This window comes from Castor canadensis, chromosome 2 (assembly GCF_047511655.1).
Source record: "Castor canadensis chromosome 2, mCasCan1.hap1v2, whole genome shotgun sequence".
NCBI lineage: Eukaryota > Metazoa > Chordata > Mammalia > Rodentia > Castoridae > Castor > Castor canadensis.
Window position 1 is genome coordinate 15,494,355 of NC_133387.1, and position 22,733 is coordinate 15,517,087.

General features: G+C 36.0%; 1 protein-coding gene across 1 annotated transcript in view; it reads left to right on the forward strand.

Moving 5' to 3' along the window:
- The window catches only part of Kdm7a (lysine demethylase 7A), a 75,884-nt gene that overhangs the window by 37,592 nt on the left and 15,559 nt on the right, over nt 1-22,733 (forward strand). The window contains exons 4-12 of the mRNA XM_020162323.2: nt 642-802; nt 3,181-3,322; nt 3,711-3,897; nt 4,966-5,128; nt 7,728-7,815; nt 9,298-9,404; nt 16,589-16,680; nt 18,987-19,076; nt 22,367-22,576. Coding sequence (XP_020017912.2) covers nt 642-802; nt 3,181-3,322; nt 3,711-3,897; nt 4,966-5,128; nt 7,728-7,815; nt 9,298-9,404; nt 16,589-16,680; nt 18,987-19,076; nt 22,367-22,576 — 1,240 coding nt within the window. The remainder of the gene's footprint in view (nt 1-641; nt 803-3,180; nt 3,323-3,710; nt 3,898-4,965; nt 5,129-7,727; nt 7,816-9,297; nt 9,405-16,588; nt 16,681-18,986; nt 19,077-22,366; nt 22,577-22,733) is intronic.

Here is a 22,733-nt window from a genome sequence, read left to right on the forward strand (position 1 = left end):
TTACTAAACACTAGTTGTAACAGATTATTTAGATCAGTAGTTCTTAGTAGGGAGATTTGGGGTGCTTGTTTTGACCAGGGGTAATAGTCATTGTCCAGCATGCAGGACAATTGTTTCATGTTCCATTAGACATTGAAATGTCTGACAAATATTCATATAGAATTATATAATCAGATAAAAATCTGGTTTGTTTTTACTTGTCTAGCACTACTTTTTATTTTAATGTATACCCTAGCTTTTTGCTTTTTTGATTTCCTACAGTTTGCATTGGGTGGCTTTTTCACTTCTAAATTCAGCCATTCGTTACAGCTAACTTTAAACGTCCTATTATTATGTCTTCTAGTGTAGTTTTCCTGAACATTTACTTTTTGAAATAAATATTTTGCCATAATTTTTTCTCTTTTTTACTTAGATCGCTTTATATATTTTCCAATTATACATGTATTGAATTCAGTAGGTTATATTATTTGTGAATTTTATTTTAGAATAGCCAAAAGGGGCTTTAGAAAATATTTTTTAAGAGGAGATTTATTAGGTTGATGATCACTGATATAATTATGCAGTATATGAGTTAACGGTTTATCACAGTAATTTTAAGCAACTTACCAACCAAAAATGACATTTTGTTATGTTTTTCTTAGTGCCGATGAAATAATTGTAAAGATGCATGGCAGTCAGCTGACACAAAGATACCTGGAGAAACATGGATTTGATGTCCCTATTATGGTCTCTAAATTAGATGATCTAGGACTCAGGCTCCCTTCTCCTGCTTTTTCTGTGATGGATGTGGAACGTTATGTAGGTACGAACTTGGTTTCTTGAGTGCTTGGGAAAACACGGTAAAAATAATAATGATAGTGTCCTAACAGTATTAAAAGCGAATGAAGAAATGTCAGTTTAGTTCTGGAACTACTCAGTATCACCTCTGTTGAAAAGCTTTTCTCAGCAGATGACCTTCAATGGTCAGAAAAACAATGAAATGTTTGACCTGTTCTTATTTACTCAGCCTCGTCTTGCTGCCGTCTTTGGTGTAATTAAATTTGAAACTTGCTTAGGGAAAGCCATTATTGAGGGGCAGTCAGAGGTGCCAAGAAGACCTGGGAACTGGATGAGTTCTGACAACTAGAACTCAGCAGCAAAATCCCCAGAGACCACTGTACCTAGTAGTCCTCTGGAACCTGCTTCTTGACCTCCTCTCACCTATAGGAGGAGCCATAAAAAGAGATTATGAGCTGGGTGTGGTCACTCATACATGCAGTCCTAGGTACTCGGGAGGATCAAGATTTGAGGCCAGCTTGGGTAAAAAAAGTTAATGAGACCCCATCTTAACCATACACTGGGTGTGGTAGTACGTTTTGTCATCCCAGTGATGCTGGATGCCAGTGTAAATAGGATTGCAGCACCAGAACAACAATGAAAGACCCTTGCAAAAAAATACTTAAAACAAAAAGGGCTGGGGGCATGGCTCAAGTGGTAGAGTGCCTGCCTAGCAAGTGTGAGGCCCTGAGTTCAAGCCCCAGTACTGCCAAAAAAAAAAAAATTACATTCAAACCCATTTTTTATATATTGATGTAAATACACCTGGACTTAGTTTGTGATTTTGAGGTTCAGAAAGTAATAAGAAACAAGATGAAAAGCTCTTTATGGATTGTGCTATTGTTGACATTTTCAGTCCTTTCATTTATTGCCAACATGATATTTACAGATAAAGCTAATTATATGTGGATACCATTTGTCAGCAATAGATAGATCTCAAACCTACCTTGACTCAGAATTGTATATTCACTAAATATGTTATGTCCAGCATGGAATATCGAAGAACTTGTTCCTTTATTGAGCTATTGGTTGACAATTCTTATTGATAATTGTTTCACTGAGGAAATCTAATTGAATGTCATGACTTCACATTCAGCTAAATTTGAATATGCGATAAATTAGGAGATGAGGCTGAGGTTTAATCTAAACCTGTTCCCACTATAAAAGAAGTGGCTAGTGTAATACAAGAATAGGAAGAAATGTTCAAACTGTTTGATGGCTAACATTGTAGTACTATAAAGCACCTTAGTTAAATACTAGTAGTAGAACTGTGTTATATCCTACAGATGAAATAAGGAAGCCTGAGCGGCAATTTTCTTCACCTCCATGAACTTATATTATAGTAGGAAAGTGGTATGGATGTGTTCTCTTTCAATTTGGTTGAGTATTGCCATAGTTTGAATCTATCTTATTTTGTAGTCCATTGTAAACTGATTGTGCAGGTGCCAAACAAGCATCACCCCATGGTTTTATAGGAACATAATTTAATCACAATTCAAAATATGGTCATTTAGATAGGTATAATGTGAACTGATTTTTGCTTCCTAACCACTAATTTTTCCCTGAAGAAGGATATTAGAAGACATTGTCAGGAGAGCATAAATTATTTGTCCTAGTCACCTTGCTCCCTAATTCCCTGATGACTGGTTTGTTCTTCAAAATGGTAGACTTAGCTGGGTGCTGGTGGCTCATGCCTATAATTGTGGCTATTCAAGAGGCACAGATTGGAGGATCGAGGCTCAAGGCCAATCTAAGCAAAAAGTTCACAAGACCCGTTTTCACAGAAAAAGCTGAGCATGGTGGCAAGCACTTGTCATCTCAGATACTGAAGGAAGCAGAAATAGGATTGTGGTCCAGGCTGGCCCAGGAAAAAAACAAGACCCCGTCTCCAAAATTACCAGAGCATAAAAGACTGCGGGGGGGGGGGGGGTGTGACTTAAGTGGTAGAATGCCTGCCTGGCAAGCACAAAAGAAACCCTGGGTTCAAAACCCAGTGCTGGAAGAAAAAAAAAAAAAAAAAAAAAAAAAAAAAAGAGGTAGAGTCAGACTTAGAATTTTATAGATAATATAAAAAGCCTCATTTTATGCATGAGAAAATCAAAACCCAGAAAGTGTCTGACAGTTTTCACCTCCCAGTATAATGTATTTTTTGTCATTACGGGTTGCACACAAGAAATCATTGATACATAGAAAACTTAGTAAGCCATGAAAGCTTTTACACTCAATGTAAATTCTGCAGCTATGTAGTTTTGTAGTTGGCTTATTATCATACTAAGCAGGTAAGGTCTTTGAAATAGTTTTGTTTAGGGTATCTATTGATGTAACTCTTAAGCCTAATAATTAGACTATAATTTTTCTCTGCAGGTGGTGACAAAGTGATAGATGTCATTGATGTGGCAAGGCAGGCAGACAGCAAAATGACACTTCACAATTATGTTAAATACTTCACGAATCCTAACAGACCAAAAGTGTTAAATGTGATCAGCCTTGAATTTTCAGATACAAAGTGAGTAGCTCTGGATATTTTGGTTTAGCATTATGAACTTCAGCTAATGTGGTTTGATGATATATGAACTTCAGCTAATGTAGTTTGATGATATATTTATTTTAATAAGAACATAATTGTGACTTCTGTAGCTGTCCACTGGTGTAGCAATGAGGTAAAGTTTGCTTTAATCTGCTCATAGAATATTTAGAAAAATGATATGTTTAAGTATTGTTAACCTTCAGTTCCAGTTAATTATTTGGTTTGAGTTGACATGAGAAAAGCAATTTTAAGAAATCTAAATTTGCATTGTGTGTGTGTCTCTCTCTGTGTGTGTGTGTGTGTGTGTGTGTGTGTGTATGTATGTATGTGTGTATGTATGTATGGGTTTTTTTTTTTTTTTTTAAAGGATGTCTGAATTGGTGGAGGTCCCTGATATAGCCAGAAAGCTATCTTGGGTTGAAAATTATTGGCCAGATGATTCAGTGTTTCCCAAGCCATTTGTTCAGAAATACTGCTTAATGGGAGTTCAAGACAGCTATACAGATTTCCACATTGACTTCGGTGGGACTTCAGTCTGGTACCATGTCCTCTGGGTAAGACTAGGATTTTTCTTGTTCTTGTATGGACAAAAACATGTTATATTTTTCTGGTGGTATATTCATTTGCTATAAATAACATTGGTAAAGGTAGGAGTTTTCTACTTTTTAAGTAGGACTTAAGCATTATGTTTTGTTTTGTTTTTAATCCCAAGAAGAGCCATGGGTTCTTCAATGATATTTAGATTCCTTTTTGCCCTTTTAATTTGGTTTCAGTTTGCCTTATGTGTCCCTTTTTTCCTTTTCCTGTAGTCAGTTACCATTAATCTTCAAACCAAATACATAAAAAGGAACAAAATTATAGTAATAATTGCTTTGGCCTTAAAGTTGGTATAAGACAACTAACTGCTTGGAAATCACAAAAGCATAACTAACTCGTTACTTATATTCACTTTGCTTTATCTAGAACTGCATAGCTTAATAGAGTATTCACTTGCCATGTATGAATCAATTTAGTTAAAAAGTCACTCCCTCATTTGTACTAGCTACATTTCAAATGCTCAGTAGCCACATGTGGCTAATGACTTTTGTACTGGGTAGCACAGATATAAAAAAACTTCCTTAGTGCTGATCTGGAACCACATCTTGTGTATCAGATGCTGGTGCTTATGCCCCAGCAAAGCTGTGTAACATATTTGATCCTGTATCCTTGACCTCCTTTTCCTCTTTTCCTTGAGGATGCAGAGTTCACTGAAGGAAGTTTATTTACAGATCATGTTGTAGGTCTTAGGGCACAGCTTGAGAGAACTGTGCTGTGACCTGCGGTCCATTAAAGTGTATGTCCTCCTATGCCTTAAAAATAGGTCATCAGTTTGTGGTTCTTACTCTCGCAGTGATTTTATCAGCGTGATTATTGACTTGACAGTTGGGAGTGGGGGAAACTTTAGCTCTTGTGGAAATGCTGATTAAGGGAATTGGCTGCTGATCAGGTGTGTGAAATAGGTCTTTCTAAACCTCAAAGAAAATCTGACAGTTACCTAATTTAACTTAGATTCTTGTATTATACCAATGTAGACCACCCTAAGAATGGCTGTTGCTTTTTCAAAGAGTATTACTTCCTTCTAGGGTGAGAAGATTTTTTATTTGATAAAGCCAACAAATGAAAATTTGGCACTCTATGAATCATGGAGTTCATCTGTGACCCAGAGTGAGGTGTTCTTTGGAGATAAAGTAGACAAATGCTACAAATGTGTGGTGAAGCAGGGGCATACCTTATTTGTTCCTACAGGTAAGGTTTTAGTTCTATCTCTCACTCTGCATGGTTGATACCCAGTCACATGAAATCAGCTCATAATTAGAATTTATGGCTTACCATCTTTAGAAAGTAGCTTTTGTGATATTGCCTAAGCAATAATACTTACCTGGGACTTTTTACTTCCTTGTCTTTTAGAGGGCTTCTCTTACAGTTAGGATATCTTTTGGCATTGTTTTATGTCACTTACCTTCATTTTAAGTTTTATTGAAATAAAATTCACATACTATAATAAGCATTCTTTTAAAGTGGACAACAATTCAGTGGTTTTTTAGTTGATTAATAAAGTTGTACAACTATCACCACAACCTTCTGTTTCTCTACAATATTTTCATCATTCCAAAAGAAACTACATACCCTTTAGTAGTCACTCTCATTCCCCTTCTTCCCTGATTCTCTGGTAACTACTAATATATTTTCTGTCTCTATGGATTTGCCTATTTTGGATACTTCATATATGTGGCCTTTTGTGTCTAGCTTCTTTCACTTACCATAATATTTTCTAGGCTCATCCATGCTCTAGCACATAAAAGTAAGTAAGTTTATCTTTTTATGGCCCATTGTATGGTATACCATATTTTGTTTGCTCATTCATTCATCAGTTGATGGACATTTTGGCTGTTTCCACTTTAGGATATTATAAATAGTGCTGCTTTGAAAATTTGTGTACAACTTTTTATGAGGAGGTATGTTTTGATTTCTCATGGGTCAAGAAGCAGAATTGCTGCATTGCATGATTTAACTATGTTTAACTTTTTGAGGAACTGCTGAACCTCTCTGTACCATGTACCTCAAGTAATAGATATAGTATTGATTTGAGATGAACAAATGCAGAGTATAGGCTCTCCAGGCTTGTGGGCTTCTGGTTTGGGCAACCTCAATGGCTGCAGAGTTCACTGGGCTCTGTTTCTCCACGCCCTACTTTCTTACCAGTTTATAGAATAATAAATGAATGCTTGAGTAAATGAGTCAGTGCCTAGAACTATCAGCGTTTATGTCTAGGCAGGTATTAGTATTTTCATTGTGAATGCTCCTGTTTCTAGTATTTTGTTGTGCCCTCTTGAATTGAAATCATAGATAACATCCTACATAAATAATTTTTAAAAATCTAATGACCTAACTGGAATAGAAAGAAGTTGAAAGGTAATTTATGATGAAATGCTGTTCTGATATGTGGTTATATGCTCAGCAGCATTGGAGGATAGAATGAAATGGTTAACCTCATGAGCCAGTAAAACCAGTACATATGTGCTCATGGCAACTCAAATTCTGTCAGTAGCATTGGTGTACGTTAGTGGTTCTCAAACTTCATGGAGCATCAGTCTCACCTAGAGGGCTTGTTAAATCATAGATTGCTGGTACTCATCCCCAAGGTTCTGATTCGTAAGTCTGGGGTGGGCCAGAGAATGGATTCTCCCTAACCCCCTCTCCTCTTCACTCTCCCTGCCCTTTTTTTTTTTTTTTGGCAGTACTGGGGTTTGAACTCGGCCTCATGCTTGTAAGTAAGTAAGTAAGCAGGCATTCTTACTGCTTGAGCCACTCTCCCAGCTCATCTTCCCTCTTGCTGTGTAGCACAGGCTGGCCTGGAACTCGAAGGGCTTCAAGTGCTGGAATTGCATTTATGTACCACTTCACCCGGTCATGAGAATTTGCATATCTAACAAATTCCTGGCTGATTGCTAGTGCCCAATCTGGGGACTGTACTTGGAGAACAACTGCTATAGGAAATATGACTTTTTTCCCCAAGATTGTTAGCAATTGTTAAACTTCTAAACAAACAATACTGTAGTTTCCTTCACTTTACAGAGTAGTTGCTTTCCTGGAAATTGTGCCAAAACCATGAAGAAATACTTCGTTTAAATATATAGTAGAATTTTAGTTTCTAGGCACATATTAATAACGAACAACTTTTGTACCTATATGAATGCTCAGCACAATTTATTTTTCTATAAAGTCTTTATATCAAGCCTGTTAACATTTCTTTAAAAAATTTGCTAGGCATTATCTCTTAGAAATGACTCTCATTTTAAAATCATTTTAATGGAAAAAGCACCATAATTTTGATAGTCAGCATTTATGTTTTAGGACCATGACCCATCCGATTAAATGTGGGTAATTTGCCTTTTCCTTCTTACAGATTTGGGTTTCAGATTGAGTTGCCTGGTTCTTCTCTACTTGTTCCACTCAGGACACTCATTTCAGTGTGACACTCGTGAAACTGAATGCTCATCCAACCTCCCTGTTCTTTAATGGAAAGTGTGTTTTCCTAATTCAAACCAGATTTGACTTGTCTTAGTGTAAAATCTTTAATTGTAAAGTTGAATTATGTTTTTTAAACTAAAAACCAGAAACACCCACCAAAAACCTTCACTTTATTCCTCAAACACAGAGCCTGCCATATTATAGGCATTTAATAAATACTTATTGAATGAACCAATTGAATAAGCATTATCTTTTTTTTAGCACCAGAGTGTAGAGTAAACTGATGTTGATTACTTATTTCACAGGTAGTATAATACAACTGTTTGGTTTAAATATTGAAAGATGACTGATTTATATACTTGCACCATTCCAGGGTGGATTCATGCTGTGCTCACTTCTCAGGATTGTATGGCTTTTGGAGGAAACTTTCTGCACAATCTCAACATTGGCATGCAGCTCAGGTTTGTGTCATCAGAATTGAAAGGCTCTTCTGTCCTTTTTTAAACAGAACGTTTTTGTTAAAAAAATCGCAACATATTTTACTTGGGATCCCATGGAGATAAGCCTTGAGAAATGATTAGGAATAGGAACTTTGAACCAAAACATTGCTATAAAATGTTGTCTCAAGGATGCTTTCAAATCTGCAACAGAATTAGTAACTTACTCAGTACGATAATATATCTCCAGATTTCAAACTTTTATGAAAATGCGTATGCTCTCCTTTGGCTATTTTTGCAACGACAGAAATAAGCTAAATCAGTCAGACTCAGATGTGACTTGTGCTGGAGCAAAACAACCCGTAAGTCAGGTTTACTGTCAAAATACCTGCTTTAATTTTGTTTTGGGTAAAGGATTGACAGCTATTTTCCTTTCTGTTTGAGAATTTGACTTTTGTTTAACTTTGTTCTCCGGGTATTCTACTTTGAGTTCAGAGTTACTAGGCAACATTGCTTATTAAAAAATGATTCCCAACTGACAAACTAGATAAGGACTGGAGAACTAGAAATACCTGGTGGAAGGCCATATCTTTGGGCTTCCACCAACATGGTGACTGTTGTAACTTTACGTGCCCATGGGGAACCCTGGATGTTCTGTATTTGTGGAGTTATTGCATGAGTGAGTGGCTTTTACATAGGGTATGAGGCTTTAAGCCAATGTATGCACCACCCTTAGCAAGTGTGAATTTTGCCTTTTTGTACCTGTGTTTTACCTAGGGGAAAAATGGCTTCTGCTGCAAGGAGTGTGACACAAAACTAACATTGTGGCAAGGTTCCTGTCTTCACACTTTGGCTAGTGCCAAATATGGTTTTGGCCTCGACTACTTAGTAGAACCTAAAGAAAGCTCATATGGGCACTGCAGTGTTGTCTCACACATGGAGCTGATTTTTAAACATAGTGTTTTATTCATTAGTGGAACCATAGTAAGATCCCTTTTGTTAAAACTAGGATACAAATACCAAGGTGTAATCTTTTATGAAGCTCAGTGTAATTCTTAAATATCCTGGCACATTTATTAAGGTCAGAGCCTGGATAAGATCACAATTCAGTGTTGACCAAATGCGGTGTTGTTAAGTAATATATAGCACTTTATTGGTCTTTCTTTTTTGGGGAGTCAGTGAGGTGGAGCTGGGGTTTCAACTCAGGACCTCATGCTTGCAAAACAGGTGCTCTACTGCTTGAGACACACCTCCAGTTCATTTGCCCTGGTTGTTTTGGAGATGGGTTTCTTGAACTGTTTGTCCAGGCTGGCCTCAAACCACACTCTTCCCAATCTCAGCCTCCCAGGTACCTAGGATTACAGGCGTGAGCAACTGGCACCTGGTGATAAGTCTTTCTTATGTATCATGACATGCTTATTTTATTTTCAGGTTTGTTACCTTCATTCAACTTTGAAATGCTAATATTAATACTAAATAATAATTCAACACATTTTTTTCATTTAGGTGTTATGAAATGGAGAAAAGGCTAAAAACACCAGATCTTTTCAAATTCCCTTTCTTTGAAGCCATATGTTGGTTTGTAGCCAAAAATTTACTGGAAACCCTGAAAGGTAATTAATAATTTGCACATTTTGTTGTATAATGCAATGCATAATGTTTGTAAATTTCTTCAAAGCTATGTGACAGACTCTCTTTTAGTAGGGTGTGGATGTTGCCCATTTATTTATTTATTTGTTAATTAATTAATTAATTAGTACATCCCCTCTCCCATTGCCAGGAACCTTTTTAGCAGTTACAGTCTCTAGGTCACAGTCCCCTAACCCATTCTTAGAAATCAGATATATGAAGCCTGCATCAGAACAGCATAGGTCATACTGGAAGATGTTCATTTCTTTTAGTAGTCTAGTGGCTTACACACATTCTCAAGCATTTATCAGTCCTTCCTTCTCAAAAATGTAGTTTGTGTCACAAGACTACCACCTCACATATGTTCCCTAACATTTGCTTTTGAAAATCAAGGAATAATTTTCATGTCCTGAGAGAATCAGGGAATTCCTGTACTGTCACCATTATGACCATTGTGCTGGCTAGTTCTGTTCACTCTTAGCACACAAGCCAACTAACTGGAATTGAAGGGAAAATTTTTTTTAAATCCCTTTGTGGAACACTTGAAGCTGTGTTTTAAAAGATGGAATTTCGTATTTTGAAGTTTTTGTATTTTGACTTAATACTCTTTGAGCAGTCAAGTTGGAGATTAAAAGTTATCTCTACTTCTACCTATTTTCTGCTTTTTATGCCCTTTTGCCAGTGAGAATTTGTCTGGTTTCGAGTTGTCTGACTTTTCTAGTTAGTGTGCAAATGATTCTGTTAATTCTCAGGAGAGTAGATGTAGACAGATTAAAGTGTATCTGGATGTTTCTTTCTTTTTCCATTTAGAAGGTATACAAGAAGAAAAGGTAAAGTGAAAAGAAACAACCAAAAATTTACCTCTCAGGCTACCATGTACAGAGGTAAATGATGAAACTCTGTATGTGGTTTGTTTTCCTTCAAAAGAATAAACTAAACACCTCCTTGCTTTGAATGGGAAGAGAGAAAAAATTGCTTCTTGCGTTACAGTGTCAGAGGAGAGTGGTGACAGTGCTGCAGATCTATATAATAGAGGTGGAGTTCCCTGGATAAGACCAGTTCCTTTTTCAGAAGACAAACCTTTGCTCCAGAAATAAATCTTTAACTTGAACCCCTAATTCAATCAGGTATTGTTCTTGGCTACAGCAGTGTCACAGAAGACTGTAGAGTTGCTCCCTCCAGTAGTGAAGTTCATAATCTCCAAATACAAACCTAGAAATGCAAGAGCTCATATTACACATATTTTATAAATACCCTTGTTTTCTGGAAATAAACATCAACTACTAAACCCTCAGTTAAGAGACTCACATTTCTATACTTGGTTCAGAGCACCTTCTCCCCTGTCTTCTTTTTCTTCCCTAAGACTCCTAATTCCTATCTTCTGGTTAGCTAGGAGAAACTATGAAACCACCCGCACCACCCGCCGGGGGTCTTCTTTTTCTCCACACACACACACACACACACACACACACACACACACACGCCGGGGGTCTTCTTTTTCTCCACACACACACACACACACACACACACACACACACACACACACACACACGCCGGGGGTCTTCTTTTTCTACACACACACACACACACACACACACACACACCATCACCACCACCACCACCACGTGGGGGTCTTCTTTTTCTCTACACACACACACACACACACCCCCACCCCTACCACCACCCCCACCACTACCACCATCACCACCACCACCACCACATGGGAGTCTTCTTTTTTCCTAGTGTGCTCATCAGTGAACTTTTTAGAATAAAGAGTTTATCTGAAAAATAAAATTTTGCTGTGCTCTAAACCACAGCATCAACTTGCTTTTAATCTTAGCAATAAATATTTAGTATACGTCTTAGGTCATCAAAAGTTCAGAAATATTGACATATTGAGATCTGATTGTAAGCATGGCTGTATACATTAATGAATTTAAAATAAAAAAGTATTTTCATAAAAGGGTATTTGTAGATTACTTTGAAATGTTTAAAAGCTAAGTCAATATAGGACACTTGGCAAGTACTAGTGATTCAATTCAGTCTGCCAAGGCTAAAACCACATGACCATTATAGCAACTGCCATTGTCCTAGGCAGTCATCTTGGAAACAGGGGTAGTCGTCTTATTTTCCTAGACTGTGTTCTTAATCACTACCTTTTCACTTTTGTGGCTTTCTATTTGTCAACTCTCAGAGTGTTACAAAGCTTCTGTGATGTGATGGGTTAAATGAGGATGATTGTGTGGACCTTTTAACTATATTTCATATCAGTGATAATAAAACAATGAACCAGTTTGGATTTGTGTAAGTAAATTAGCCACTGGACAGGAATGAAATTTTTTGCTTCAACTTACCTGAATTTTGACCACATCTGAAATATTTTCTTGGGTTTTAGATAATTACTCTGGTTAAAAAACCCAGAAAAGACATTTGTGTGAGTGTGTGTGTCCTTCTACGGTAGTGAACAATGCCATACACAGTTGGCTTTCTAGACACACGCACTGCACACATGCATGCTTTTGTCCAGTTTAAAGTAAAGACTATTACTCAGGCAGCTTCTACCCAAAGTCAGCAAAAACAGCCTTGCTGGCACCTTACAAATGCCTGTGACTTTCCCCATTATGTTCTCTTCCTTCTCTTCTGCAAATAACCAGTCTCAACTGTCATGGTAATCCTTGTCTTTAGTTTTAGCACCTGCGTTGTAAATTAAAATAGTTTCATTTCCTCCCTTTATTAGCTTCTTATGGATAGATTCAAGCTAATATTTTCTTGTGGCCTGTCTTTCTTTTACTCAGCATTGTTTGTGAGGGTCATCCTTTTACCCCCCTTTTTATGGTTTTTCTAAACAGGGTCTTGGCATATAGCCCAGGCTGGCCTCGAACCTCCTATCCTCTTCCCTCAGCCTCCTGAGGGCTGGGATTATAGGCATACACCGCCATACCTGGCATCATCCATTTTTGTATGTGTGTGTGTAGCTGTAGTTCTTTATTTTTTATTGCTATAGTATTCTGTTATATGAATATACCTTCTATATCTGTTTGTCAATTATTGGATATTTGGTGTTATTTTTAGTTTTTGGCAATTATGGAAAATGTTTTTAAGAAGGTCTTGCTAGTGTGACCTAGTATAAGAGTTACTCCAGAGAATAGACCTAATTGCTAAGTCATAGATAAAATTTAATAGTTCCTGTGGAATTGTTTTTAATTCCCAGTTCTGTGGCAGGATATGAAAGTCCTCAGTGCTTTACACTGATCGACAATTGGTATTGTTAGGTTTTAATTTTTCCCAAACTAATGAGTGTAAAGTAGTATTTCTTGTGTTTTTAGTGATTTTGTTCTGATTATTAATGTAATTGAGCATTTTTTTCCTGTGTGTGTATTGGTCTTTTGGATTTCCTCTTTAATAACAAAGAGTCCATCCAGGTTGTTAGACAATATTTTATTTTTTCTTTTAATAATTTATAGGAGTTCTTTATTCTGGCTTCTAGTCCTTCTAATAATATATGTTATAGATACCTTCAATTCTGACTTTCTTTTTATTTTTTATGGTGTCTCTTAAGGACAAATTTTTAAAAATTTCAAAACAGTATTTTTTTCAACTTACATGGTTAATGCTTTTTGTGTCTTGTTTAAGAAATTCTTATCCCAAGATCTTGCAGATACTCTTTGTCTTCTAAAAGCTTTTATAGTTTCATCTTTTGCCTTTCGGCCTTTAACGTATTTGTGATTGATTTTCTTGTGGATGATGGCAGGAAGGCGATACATTCTCATTTGTTTCTTACAAATACCCATTTGTTCCAGCCTCACATTCTGGATTGTTCATTCTTTTTCTGTTCTTGGTAGATGACACTCAGTCTTATACCACGTGTTGAATACATGTAGGTCCTGTGGTACCTACTCCCTGTCTCGCTTACCCTCCTGTTGCACTGTCTCTCCACACTATTGCTTCAGTGCTGTATTAACCTCGCTATCCAGTCGGTCCTTCTGCTCTACTTTGCAGGTGTGCCTTGATTTTCACAACCCTTTCTTTTCCATGTTGCATCTTATTTATTCATTCATTCATTTATTGGTACTCAGGGTTTAACGCTTGCAAGGCAGGCACTTTATTACTTGAGCCATGTCTCCAGCCCTTTTTGCTCTGGTTATTTTAGAGATAAGGTTTTGCTTTTTGCTTAGGCTGGCCTGGACTGCCATGCCCAGCTTCCTCCCTACCCCCCACCATTGAGATGGTGTCTTACAAACTTTTTTGCCCAGGCTGGCCTTGGACCTTGATCCTCCTGATCTCAGCCTCCCCTGCAGCTTGTGATGACAGGCACAGGCTACCATGCCCAGCCATTGATGAAGATGGTGTGCTTCTAATTTTTTGCCTGGGCTAGCCTCAAACTGCAGTCTTCCCAGTCTCAGTCTCCCAGGTAACTAGGATTTAGGCGTAAGTCTCTGGCTCCTGGCTCCATGTTACACTTTTGAATTGTATTACTACAAACTGACACTGTTCTCTCTTCCCACAAAAAGCAAGCAAGGAAATAAAAATATGACAATTTTCATTTGAGCATATTACATTTTGAGATCAATTTTGGTAAAATTTTATGCCATTCAATATTGAGTTTTCTAAAAGTGATCATGAAACATCTTTTTATATCTTTGATGTCATTTGGAGTTTTGTGATTTTTTTTTGAGGGGGACTTTTGCATGTGTATCTCTTAATAGTTATTCCAAGTACTTTATACTTTTAGTGCTATTATAACCTATCATTGTTATATGTTAGTATATGTATGGCAAACCATATGAAATTCTGTTTTTTTATTTAAAAAATGGTTAAATGCTGGCAATTTCATATGGTTCAGCCTCATAACCATGCAATGCTAGAATAAAGAAGTAGTCAATTTTATACAGACTTTGTATACAGCAGCTATTAGTAGTGGTAAAGTCCTTGCCACCAAGTGTAAGGCCCTAAGTTCAATCCCCAGTAATGGCACAAGACAAAACAGAACAAAAAACCAGCAAAAAAAAAAAAAAAAAAGACCTGCTAATAATTCATCTGAGGATTTTTTTTTTTTTCTGAATTCTCTAAAGTACAGTCACACATCCTTGTGAATAATGACAGTTTTGGTCCTTCCTTACTAATGTGTATGTCTTTTGTTTATTTTCATTGCTTTTACTGTGTTAGAAGGACCTCAGGCAATGGCAACTAGGAGCAAAGAAGGGGTACCTTTATCATGTTCCCAGTCTCAAAACAGCCTTACACTGTTAAAGTGCTCTGCTTGCCCTAGACTTTCTGTTATAACCTTTATTAGGCTTAAGAAGCTCTTACTTACTCGAAGCCAACTAAAAGATTAAGATTTTTTTCTTTCTTTTAAAAAATAATCATTGGTACTAGAATTTTGTCAAAACCTTCTTCTGTATTATTAAGGAGAGTCCTGTGATTTTTCTCCTTTAATCTTTTAATTTAGTGCTGACGTAGTGTTCTAATATTAGCCCAATGTCAGTCTTGATATAAATTTTGTAAACTAGTAGGTTAGAGTATTGTTTCTACTATAGTCCATATTAGTTTACACATTCTATATATTCAACATATCTAGAATATGTAGGCTATACTTTATATAAATATATATTAAAAAAATTGACATATTACATATGAATGTGTATGTATTTTTTCTTTTGGCCCATGAATAAAATTGGGCTCATTTGTTTTCTTATGCTGTCCTTGTTAGATTTTGGTATGAAAGTTATGCTATGTCAGCTTCAGGAAAACATTGGGATTATTCTTTTTCTGATCTCTGGATCAGAAATCACTGTGTTGTGATTGGAATGATTCTTTCTTGAATGATTAGTGGAAACACTGATCAAGACATCTGGATTTATGGTTTTCTTTGCAGAAAGATTTCTCTCTGCTGAGTTCTTGAGTCCCTTTTGATAACTTTATTTCTAGAAATGTGTCCACTTCTGAGTTTTTACAGTTACATAAAACTGTTCACTCTCTTAACTATTTAATAACTGTAGCATTGTAATGATGTATCTTTTTGTGTGTGTCTAGTACTGGGGTTTGAACTCAGGGCCTAGGACATGCCAGGCTGGGACTCTACCACTTGAACCATGCCGTCAGCCCATGATGTTTGATACTGGGTATTTGTACCTGTTTTCTGTTTTTATCAATTTATTATCTTTTTAGATCACCAGTTTTGAGGCCTAATAATCCTGTTATCTGGGTTTTTTTTCCCTTCTTTTTTTTGTTGTTGTAAAAATTTTAGTAATAGATTCTCAACTCATTAATTTTCAGCATTTTTTTTTTGTAACACTAGTACTTAAGGTTCTATCTTCCCCTCTGTAGTGTACCATGTTTTGCTATACTGTTTTTGTTATTTAACCAGCATGCATTCTGATTTCCAGTATTTTTTTAAAAATCTGCTTGGCAGTCTATTAATATCTCTGTTTCTGAGTTTCTAAATGTTTGGGCTTTTTTCTAGTTGTCTTTTAGTTACTGATGTCTGTTATTTTCTAGCTTAATTATATTGTGAACATATAGGTGATTTTGAACTTTGGACATTTGTTGAGACTTGTTTATGGTCCTGAGATAAGGATTTTTGTAAATGTCTGTGCATGTTTGAAAAGAATGTGTATTCTACAATTTTCAGGTGCACTAGTCTATTGATGGCCATTGAATTAAGTTTTACATTGTTCAAGTTGAATATATATGCCTAGCAATGTGTTTTGTCTACTCTGTTGCTTACTGTATGTATTAAAATCTCCCACTGTGACTGTGAAGTTGCTTATTTTTCTAGTTCTGTCTAGTTGTTACTTCCTATGTCTTTAGACTGTTGCTAAGCAAATCTTAAATAATTGTCTTTCTAGTGAGTTGAATTTTTGGTCATTATGAAATGACCCTTTATTAATGACAATATATTAATATAGCCATACTGGCTCTCTTTAGAAAGTTTGATATCCTTTTTCCATCTTTTTAGTTTAAATCCTTTTGGTCATGCTTAACTGAAGTGTTTAGTACAATTACATTTAATGTAGTTCTGTTTCTTTTTCTTTCTTGCCTTTTGAATTGATTATTTCATATTCTACTTTTTTCTTTTTTATTAATTTAGATGTACAGTTTGCCAAAATGAATCCCTTTATTCTCAAAACATTTCACCTCCTTTCCCTGCCCCACTTCATTCCCACAGAACTGAGAGAAGATGGTTTCCATCCTCAAACTTACCTAGTACAGGGAGTGAAAGCACTGCATACTGCTTTAAAATTATGGATGAAAAAAGAAGTAAGTCATCATTATTGTTTTTTCATGTGGCAAGATTAAGGAAACAGTTCTTTTGCTGACTTGGCAACACTTGTGTGCCAATTGTAAAGCAAATGGAAATCATACTTAAGTATAGCCTGTATTTTATTATTCAGTATTTTACAGACATACTTGTTTCTGGTTTTAGTTATGAAAATAAAGCACTTAGATTAAAAAAATCTTTAATCTGGAAAAAGTAATTCAGGTATATTTACAATATTGACTAAGAAAAGAACATGTAGATATAGAATAATAATAAACAACATTGAGCTCAGTGTACTAAGTACTGTGCTTATTCTTTATGTGCATGACTTCATTCAATCTCCAAAGCATGTAAAGAGGTCTGGATGCTGTGGGTACCCCAGTTAAAAAACTTATCCAAGAGAACTGATGGAGCTAGGACATAAAGCTGGTCTCTGGGACTGCAAGCCTCACTCTTTCCCACTCTGCTGGGCTTATGTAAGACTGAAGGAGAGGCGCAGACATAGCTTAAACATGAGCTTTCCATTTTTTAGATTGTGGTTACTAACCTGTTTGCATTTGAACTCTTCCACCTCCAAGAGGTCATTTGGAATTAATGTTTCCTTCCCTTATGCTTCCATACATATTTCCTGCAGTGAACTTAAAACTATGTGTAGAGTATATTCATCTCTCCTTCACTATATTTATGAACTCCAAAAGAACAAAGATCAACATGTAACCTGATGATTTCCATAGTAATTTCTTGGCTGTCCACTGGAAATAAAAATCCTGCTCTTAGGAGATATTGGGAGATAATAATAGACTATTTAGTAATTTTATACCCCCTTTCATTTTGTCATTGCTACATATCCACTAGAGCCAAGGCACTGTGGAAAGATTCAGGAAAATAAAACACATGTCTTCCACTGTCAGAGACTTCATCTAGATGAAGAGAGAAGCATAAACAAATTAACAGCTGTTTAAAAAAATAAAATAAAGCACATGTTGCAAAAACTGTATGGTTTGTTTCCTGATGGAGACTTTACATGAATGGTTCTCAAAAGTTAGCATTGCTAACTTTTATAAGTTAGAGTGTTATAAAATAAAATCCCTGGATCCTCCTCAAGAGATTCTGGTTTAATAGATCTGGGGTAGATCTGAACCTTAAAAAGTCATCCTGGCCGGTTTCTATGTGTAGTAAAATTTGTTATCATGAATAAGTACTATTCATATGTTGCATTTGAAGTGCATTTTGAAAGACATGTTTACATTTATGTTAAATTTGCTTAAAGATGAGAGCAGTTGAGCATAATGGTTAAGAGCTTAGATTATGGACTCAGATGTTTGGGATCAAATCTTATCTTTGCTAACCTCTGCTTCAGTTCTCTCACTTGTAAAATGGGGACAGTTTATATGCTAAGCATTCCTAATCTGAAAATCAGAAATCTGAGGTGCTCTGAAATGTAAAACACTTCTGCTCCCATGCACTTCTGAGCATTTTAGATAAAAGAATAGTCAACCTGTAGTATCTATATCGTACTGTTACTAAGGGATTAAATGAGTTATTGCTTTAAAAGTACTTAGCAGTATTAGGGCAGAGTTAGCACTATTAATATTACTGTTGTTACTAATTTGGTTTTTATTATAAATTTTTTATTAGGATATATTCATTAAACAGGGAATTCGTAGTGACAGTTCTGATTAGACTTATATTGTACATTATTTACATTGCCCCCATTGTCTCTCCCCCTTCGCCCCCTTCCCAGCCCACTTAAAAGTAATTGCAAGAGGTTTCTTAGTTCTGTTTCATACTCATTTGTTTAAAAGTTATACTAAAGCCAAGTAGAGGGTGTGAAGCAAAAGTAGAAACTCTACTATGCTGACTGTGTCTAAAACCAAAAATGTTCTTAGTTCTAAAGATAAATATTTGGAAATAGACCTAAAGATAATGACATTAGTTAGCGGTTCAATAGATATGGTAACTCACCAATTGTGAATTAAATCTTAAGCTTAATTAATTTCTTTATTAGTTGGTAGTTGTAATTAGAATTATAGTGGGATTTGAAGTGTAAAGTGCAAGGGTATGTTTAATACAAAACAAGATTCACTGTGAGACAAATCCATTTTTAACTCATTGTAAGAGGATTTTATATGGTAATGAGAATCTCCCTACAAGGCACAATAACAATTCCATGAACTCTTGTGAATGGGCTTCCTACTATCTGGCTATGTCTATAATATAAAGAACCCAACTGTTTGTTTAGTAAATTAGTTTTTACATATTATAGTATAAGTAACTTTGGTGTTCTTTGTTAATCCAAATACAGCTTGTATCTGAACATGCCTTTGAAATTCCAGACAATGTCAGACCTGGACATCTTATTAAAGAACTTTCTAAAGTAATTCGAGCAATAGAGGTAAGAGTGAAAACCATCATCTAAGTGCTTGGTTGCTATCTATCTTAAGAAGCAAGTGGATCTACAGTGACACTACAAACATCTGAAAACATGTACACACGAAGAAGGAATAGAATGAGCTGAGTCTTGGACAGGTTTCAGAGCTTCAGACTTTTAAAAGTCCTACAGAGAAATTTAGAGTATTGTGTTGTAATGGAGTAATGAAATAGTAAAGAAGCAGATACCAAGTTACTTCAGGGTCGTCATTGTACAGTGGTCAGATCCAATTAATTTCAGCTACCCAGAGATTAATACATGATAAGTAATTAGAAGAAAAGAACTGTAAAGTGAGTAAAACTAAGTGAATTAGTGGGTTGGGGTAGAAGATCCCCTTGACCGAAAATGTTAGAGCAGTTGGTGGAGTAAATGCATTTGATAAAAGCCCATAAAATCTGTGATCAGAGTATTTAACTTACTAATTAAGAGCTACTTTAGGAAGCAAAAAAAAAAAAAAAAAAAGCTATTGTAGGTGTTTAAGAAAGGGGGTTTTAATTAAAGTAGTCAGGAAAGTGATGCAGTTAGTGTGTAGCTTGGATTAAGAGGGAATTCAATGGAGGAATGGAGACCAATCAGTCATTTTACATCTTGTGTTAGGGCTGTCACCTAAGGAATATTAAGATGCTAGATTTAGTCACAATGGATAGAATAGTTCTCATATATTTTTAGTGTGTTCAACTGTTGTAGAAAAGTATTTTAAGAGTAATTACATATAAATTACCCATATAATTGGGTCTAATATCAGAAGTCATATCTAATCTTAAATGTATATATACACACACACACACATAAAAGTCTTTATGCACAGTAACAACCAAAATTGAGAATAAACTCAAGAAGAAAGATGTAAGTCTACATTAAAAAAAAAAAAACCTACAAATCTTTACTAAGGGAAATAATAGTTGAATAAATGGAAATATTATTTCTAAAAATATGGCAACTTCAAATTGATATTACAGATTTAAAGTGGTAGGCTATACCTGGAAGAATACTCAAACTGGCCCAGAGAGCAGCCAGTTTAGGATGGACCAGGAGAATGAAAGGCTCCATATTTGTTGTTTATCTGAAATTCAGTTTTAATTAAGTTTCTTGTACTTTATCTGACAACTTTATCCAGGAGGGATGTATTCAAAGATTAATTTGTTTGAACTTGGTGGTCATTTAATGATACATAAAAAACAAAGCAGATGGAAAGTGAGGCAAATATAGCTCAAGAGAAAATCAAAGGATGTAAAAGAAAAGAATGCAGTGGTAGTATATGATGTGGCCCTAAGTTATCAGTAATTTTTACTGAGTCCAGTTTAAAGACAGAATGATGAAGGCAAGGAAAGTGTGATAGGTTTAGGACTAGTATGTAAGCACTAAAACTTTATCTTATGTAGTAGGAATTCAGTAATAGCTAAAGCTAAAAACAGGATAATGTGTTATTTAGAAATTTGGAGGTAAATAAGTGAGCAGGGGAAAACACAGTTGTAAGAATTGTAAGTGCTGGCTACATACCAAGAAGAATTGAGAGCAGGGCTGTGAACAGATGAGTATGCATTATGTTTGTAGCAGCATGATTCACAGTAGCCAGAGGTGGGAGCAATCCAAGTGTCCTTCAGTGGGTGAATAGATAAACAAAATGTAACACATACAGTACACAAAATGGAGCATTATTCAGCTTTAAAAAAGGAGATTCTGGCTCAAGCTACAATATGGATGAACTTTGAAGATGTTTTGCGAAGTGAAATAAACCAGTCTCAAAAGGGCAAATATTCTATGATTCCACTTAATATGAAGTTCCTAGAATTGCCAAATTCAGAGTCAGAAGGCACAATAGTGGTTGTTGGGAGCTAGGAATAGGGAAGAATGGGAAGTTGTAGTGTTTAATGGGTGAAGACCATCAGTTTGGGCAGATAAAAAAGTTCTGGAGATGGATGGTGTGATGGTTGCCCAACAGTGTGAATGTACTGAATATGCATAGTGCATGTGCTTGTAATCCTGGCACTCAGGAGGCTGAGGCAGGAGGATTGAGTGGTGAAGACTAGCCTGGGCTACATAGTGAGACCCTGTTTCTGAAAAAAAAAAAAAGATTAAGATAGCAAGCCTTACATTATGCATATGTTACCATGAAGGATGGGGAGTTGCCTTTGGAAATTGGGTGGAAAGAAGAGTAGACTGCTACTTTCATATTTTGTCTATGGAGTATTTATTTATTTTTTGCAGTATTGGGGCTTGAATGCAGGGCCTCACGCTTGCTAGGTAGGCACTCTACCACTTGAGCCACTCTGCTAGCCCCAGAGTATTTAGTTTTTAAGACTCTGTAGATATATGGTTCATAAGATATCACCAGGAAGAAAACATGCCCTACTCAAGACTCACTGCATTGATGGCCCTTAGAGAAGACAGCCTCAGCTTGAGGTTCCCACAGACATTTAAGGTCAAAGAAAAAAAAATGGCAGAAGAGTTGATTTAGGCCAATATAAGGAAAAATTCTTCATTGTTTTTACATTATTAGATGGTTTTGAATCATATACTTTAATAAAATGTTTAAAGTCTTAACTAAATTCTGTAAACCTCATTATTTCTAGAAGGCTATAACTCTTCATTACTGCATCTGGACATGCTGTCCCTTTGTTATAATATACTTAATATATTTTACATGAAAAAATGTAAGGAAAAAGCTACATAATGTGTGACTTTGATACAAAAAGTAAGTATTAGGGGCTGGAGGTATGGCTCAAGTGGTAGAGCACCTGCCTATCAAGACCAAGGCTCTGCGTTCAAACCCCAAAGGCCAGAGGGGATGGGGTGGGGTAGTAAGTATTACAAATGTGCATGTGAAAAGAAGTAGAAGTAACCTCAAAAGTTTCCAGGAAGTATAAGTCAGCAAATTATGCTGTATTCATAAAGCAGAATACTATACTATTGAAAATCAAGGAGCCCAGTGTGGTGGTGCATGCCTGTAATCCCAGCACTCAGAAGGCAGAGGCAGGAAGATCAAGAGTTAGAGGCCAGCCAGGGCTGCATAGCAAGACCCTTTCTCAATAACAACAATAGCAAAAAACCAAATCAAGTAAATGTGTACAGAGTATATTATATGAAGAAGAAAGGGAATAAAGGTCTTGAGATGATGTTTTGATTTGGTCTTTTTCTTTTAAATGATTAAATAGAATGTGTTTTGCTTCTAAAATATTTGTATGGTTGATTATATAGTTACTATGTACATAATAGCTGTGTCATAAAACATACTCTGAATTTAATTCTTAAAGGAAGAAAATGGCAAACCAGTCAAATCTCAGGGAATTCCTACTGTGTGTCCAGTTTCACGATCCTCAAATGAAGCAACTTCCCCATATCACTCCCGAAGAAAGATGAGGAAACTTCGGGATCATAATGTTCGAACTCCTTCTAATCTAGATATCCTAGAGCTGCACACAAGGGAGGTCCTAAAAAGACTAGAGATGTGTCCATGGGAAGAGGCAAGTATTATATGAAGAAACTTGTTCCTTTATGATCTTTGAAAATACCAGTCTTCCTGTTCTTTTTATCTGATCTTTCCTGTAGATTCGTAGGGGGTCAACCAATACTTATGCCTCTGACAGACATGATGCCTAATCTTTGTAGGCTTCAGTATAG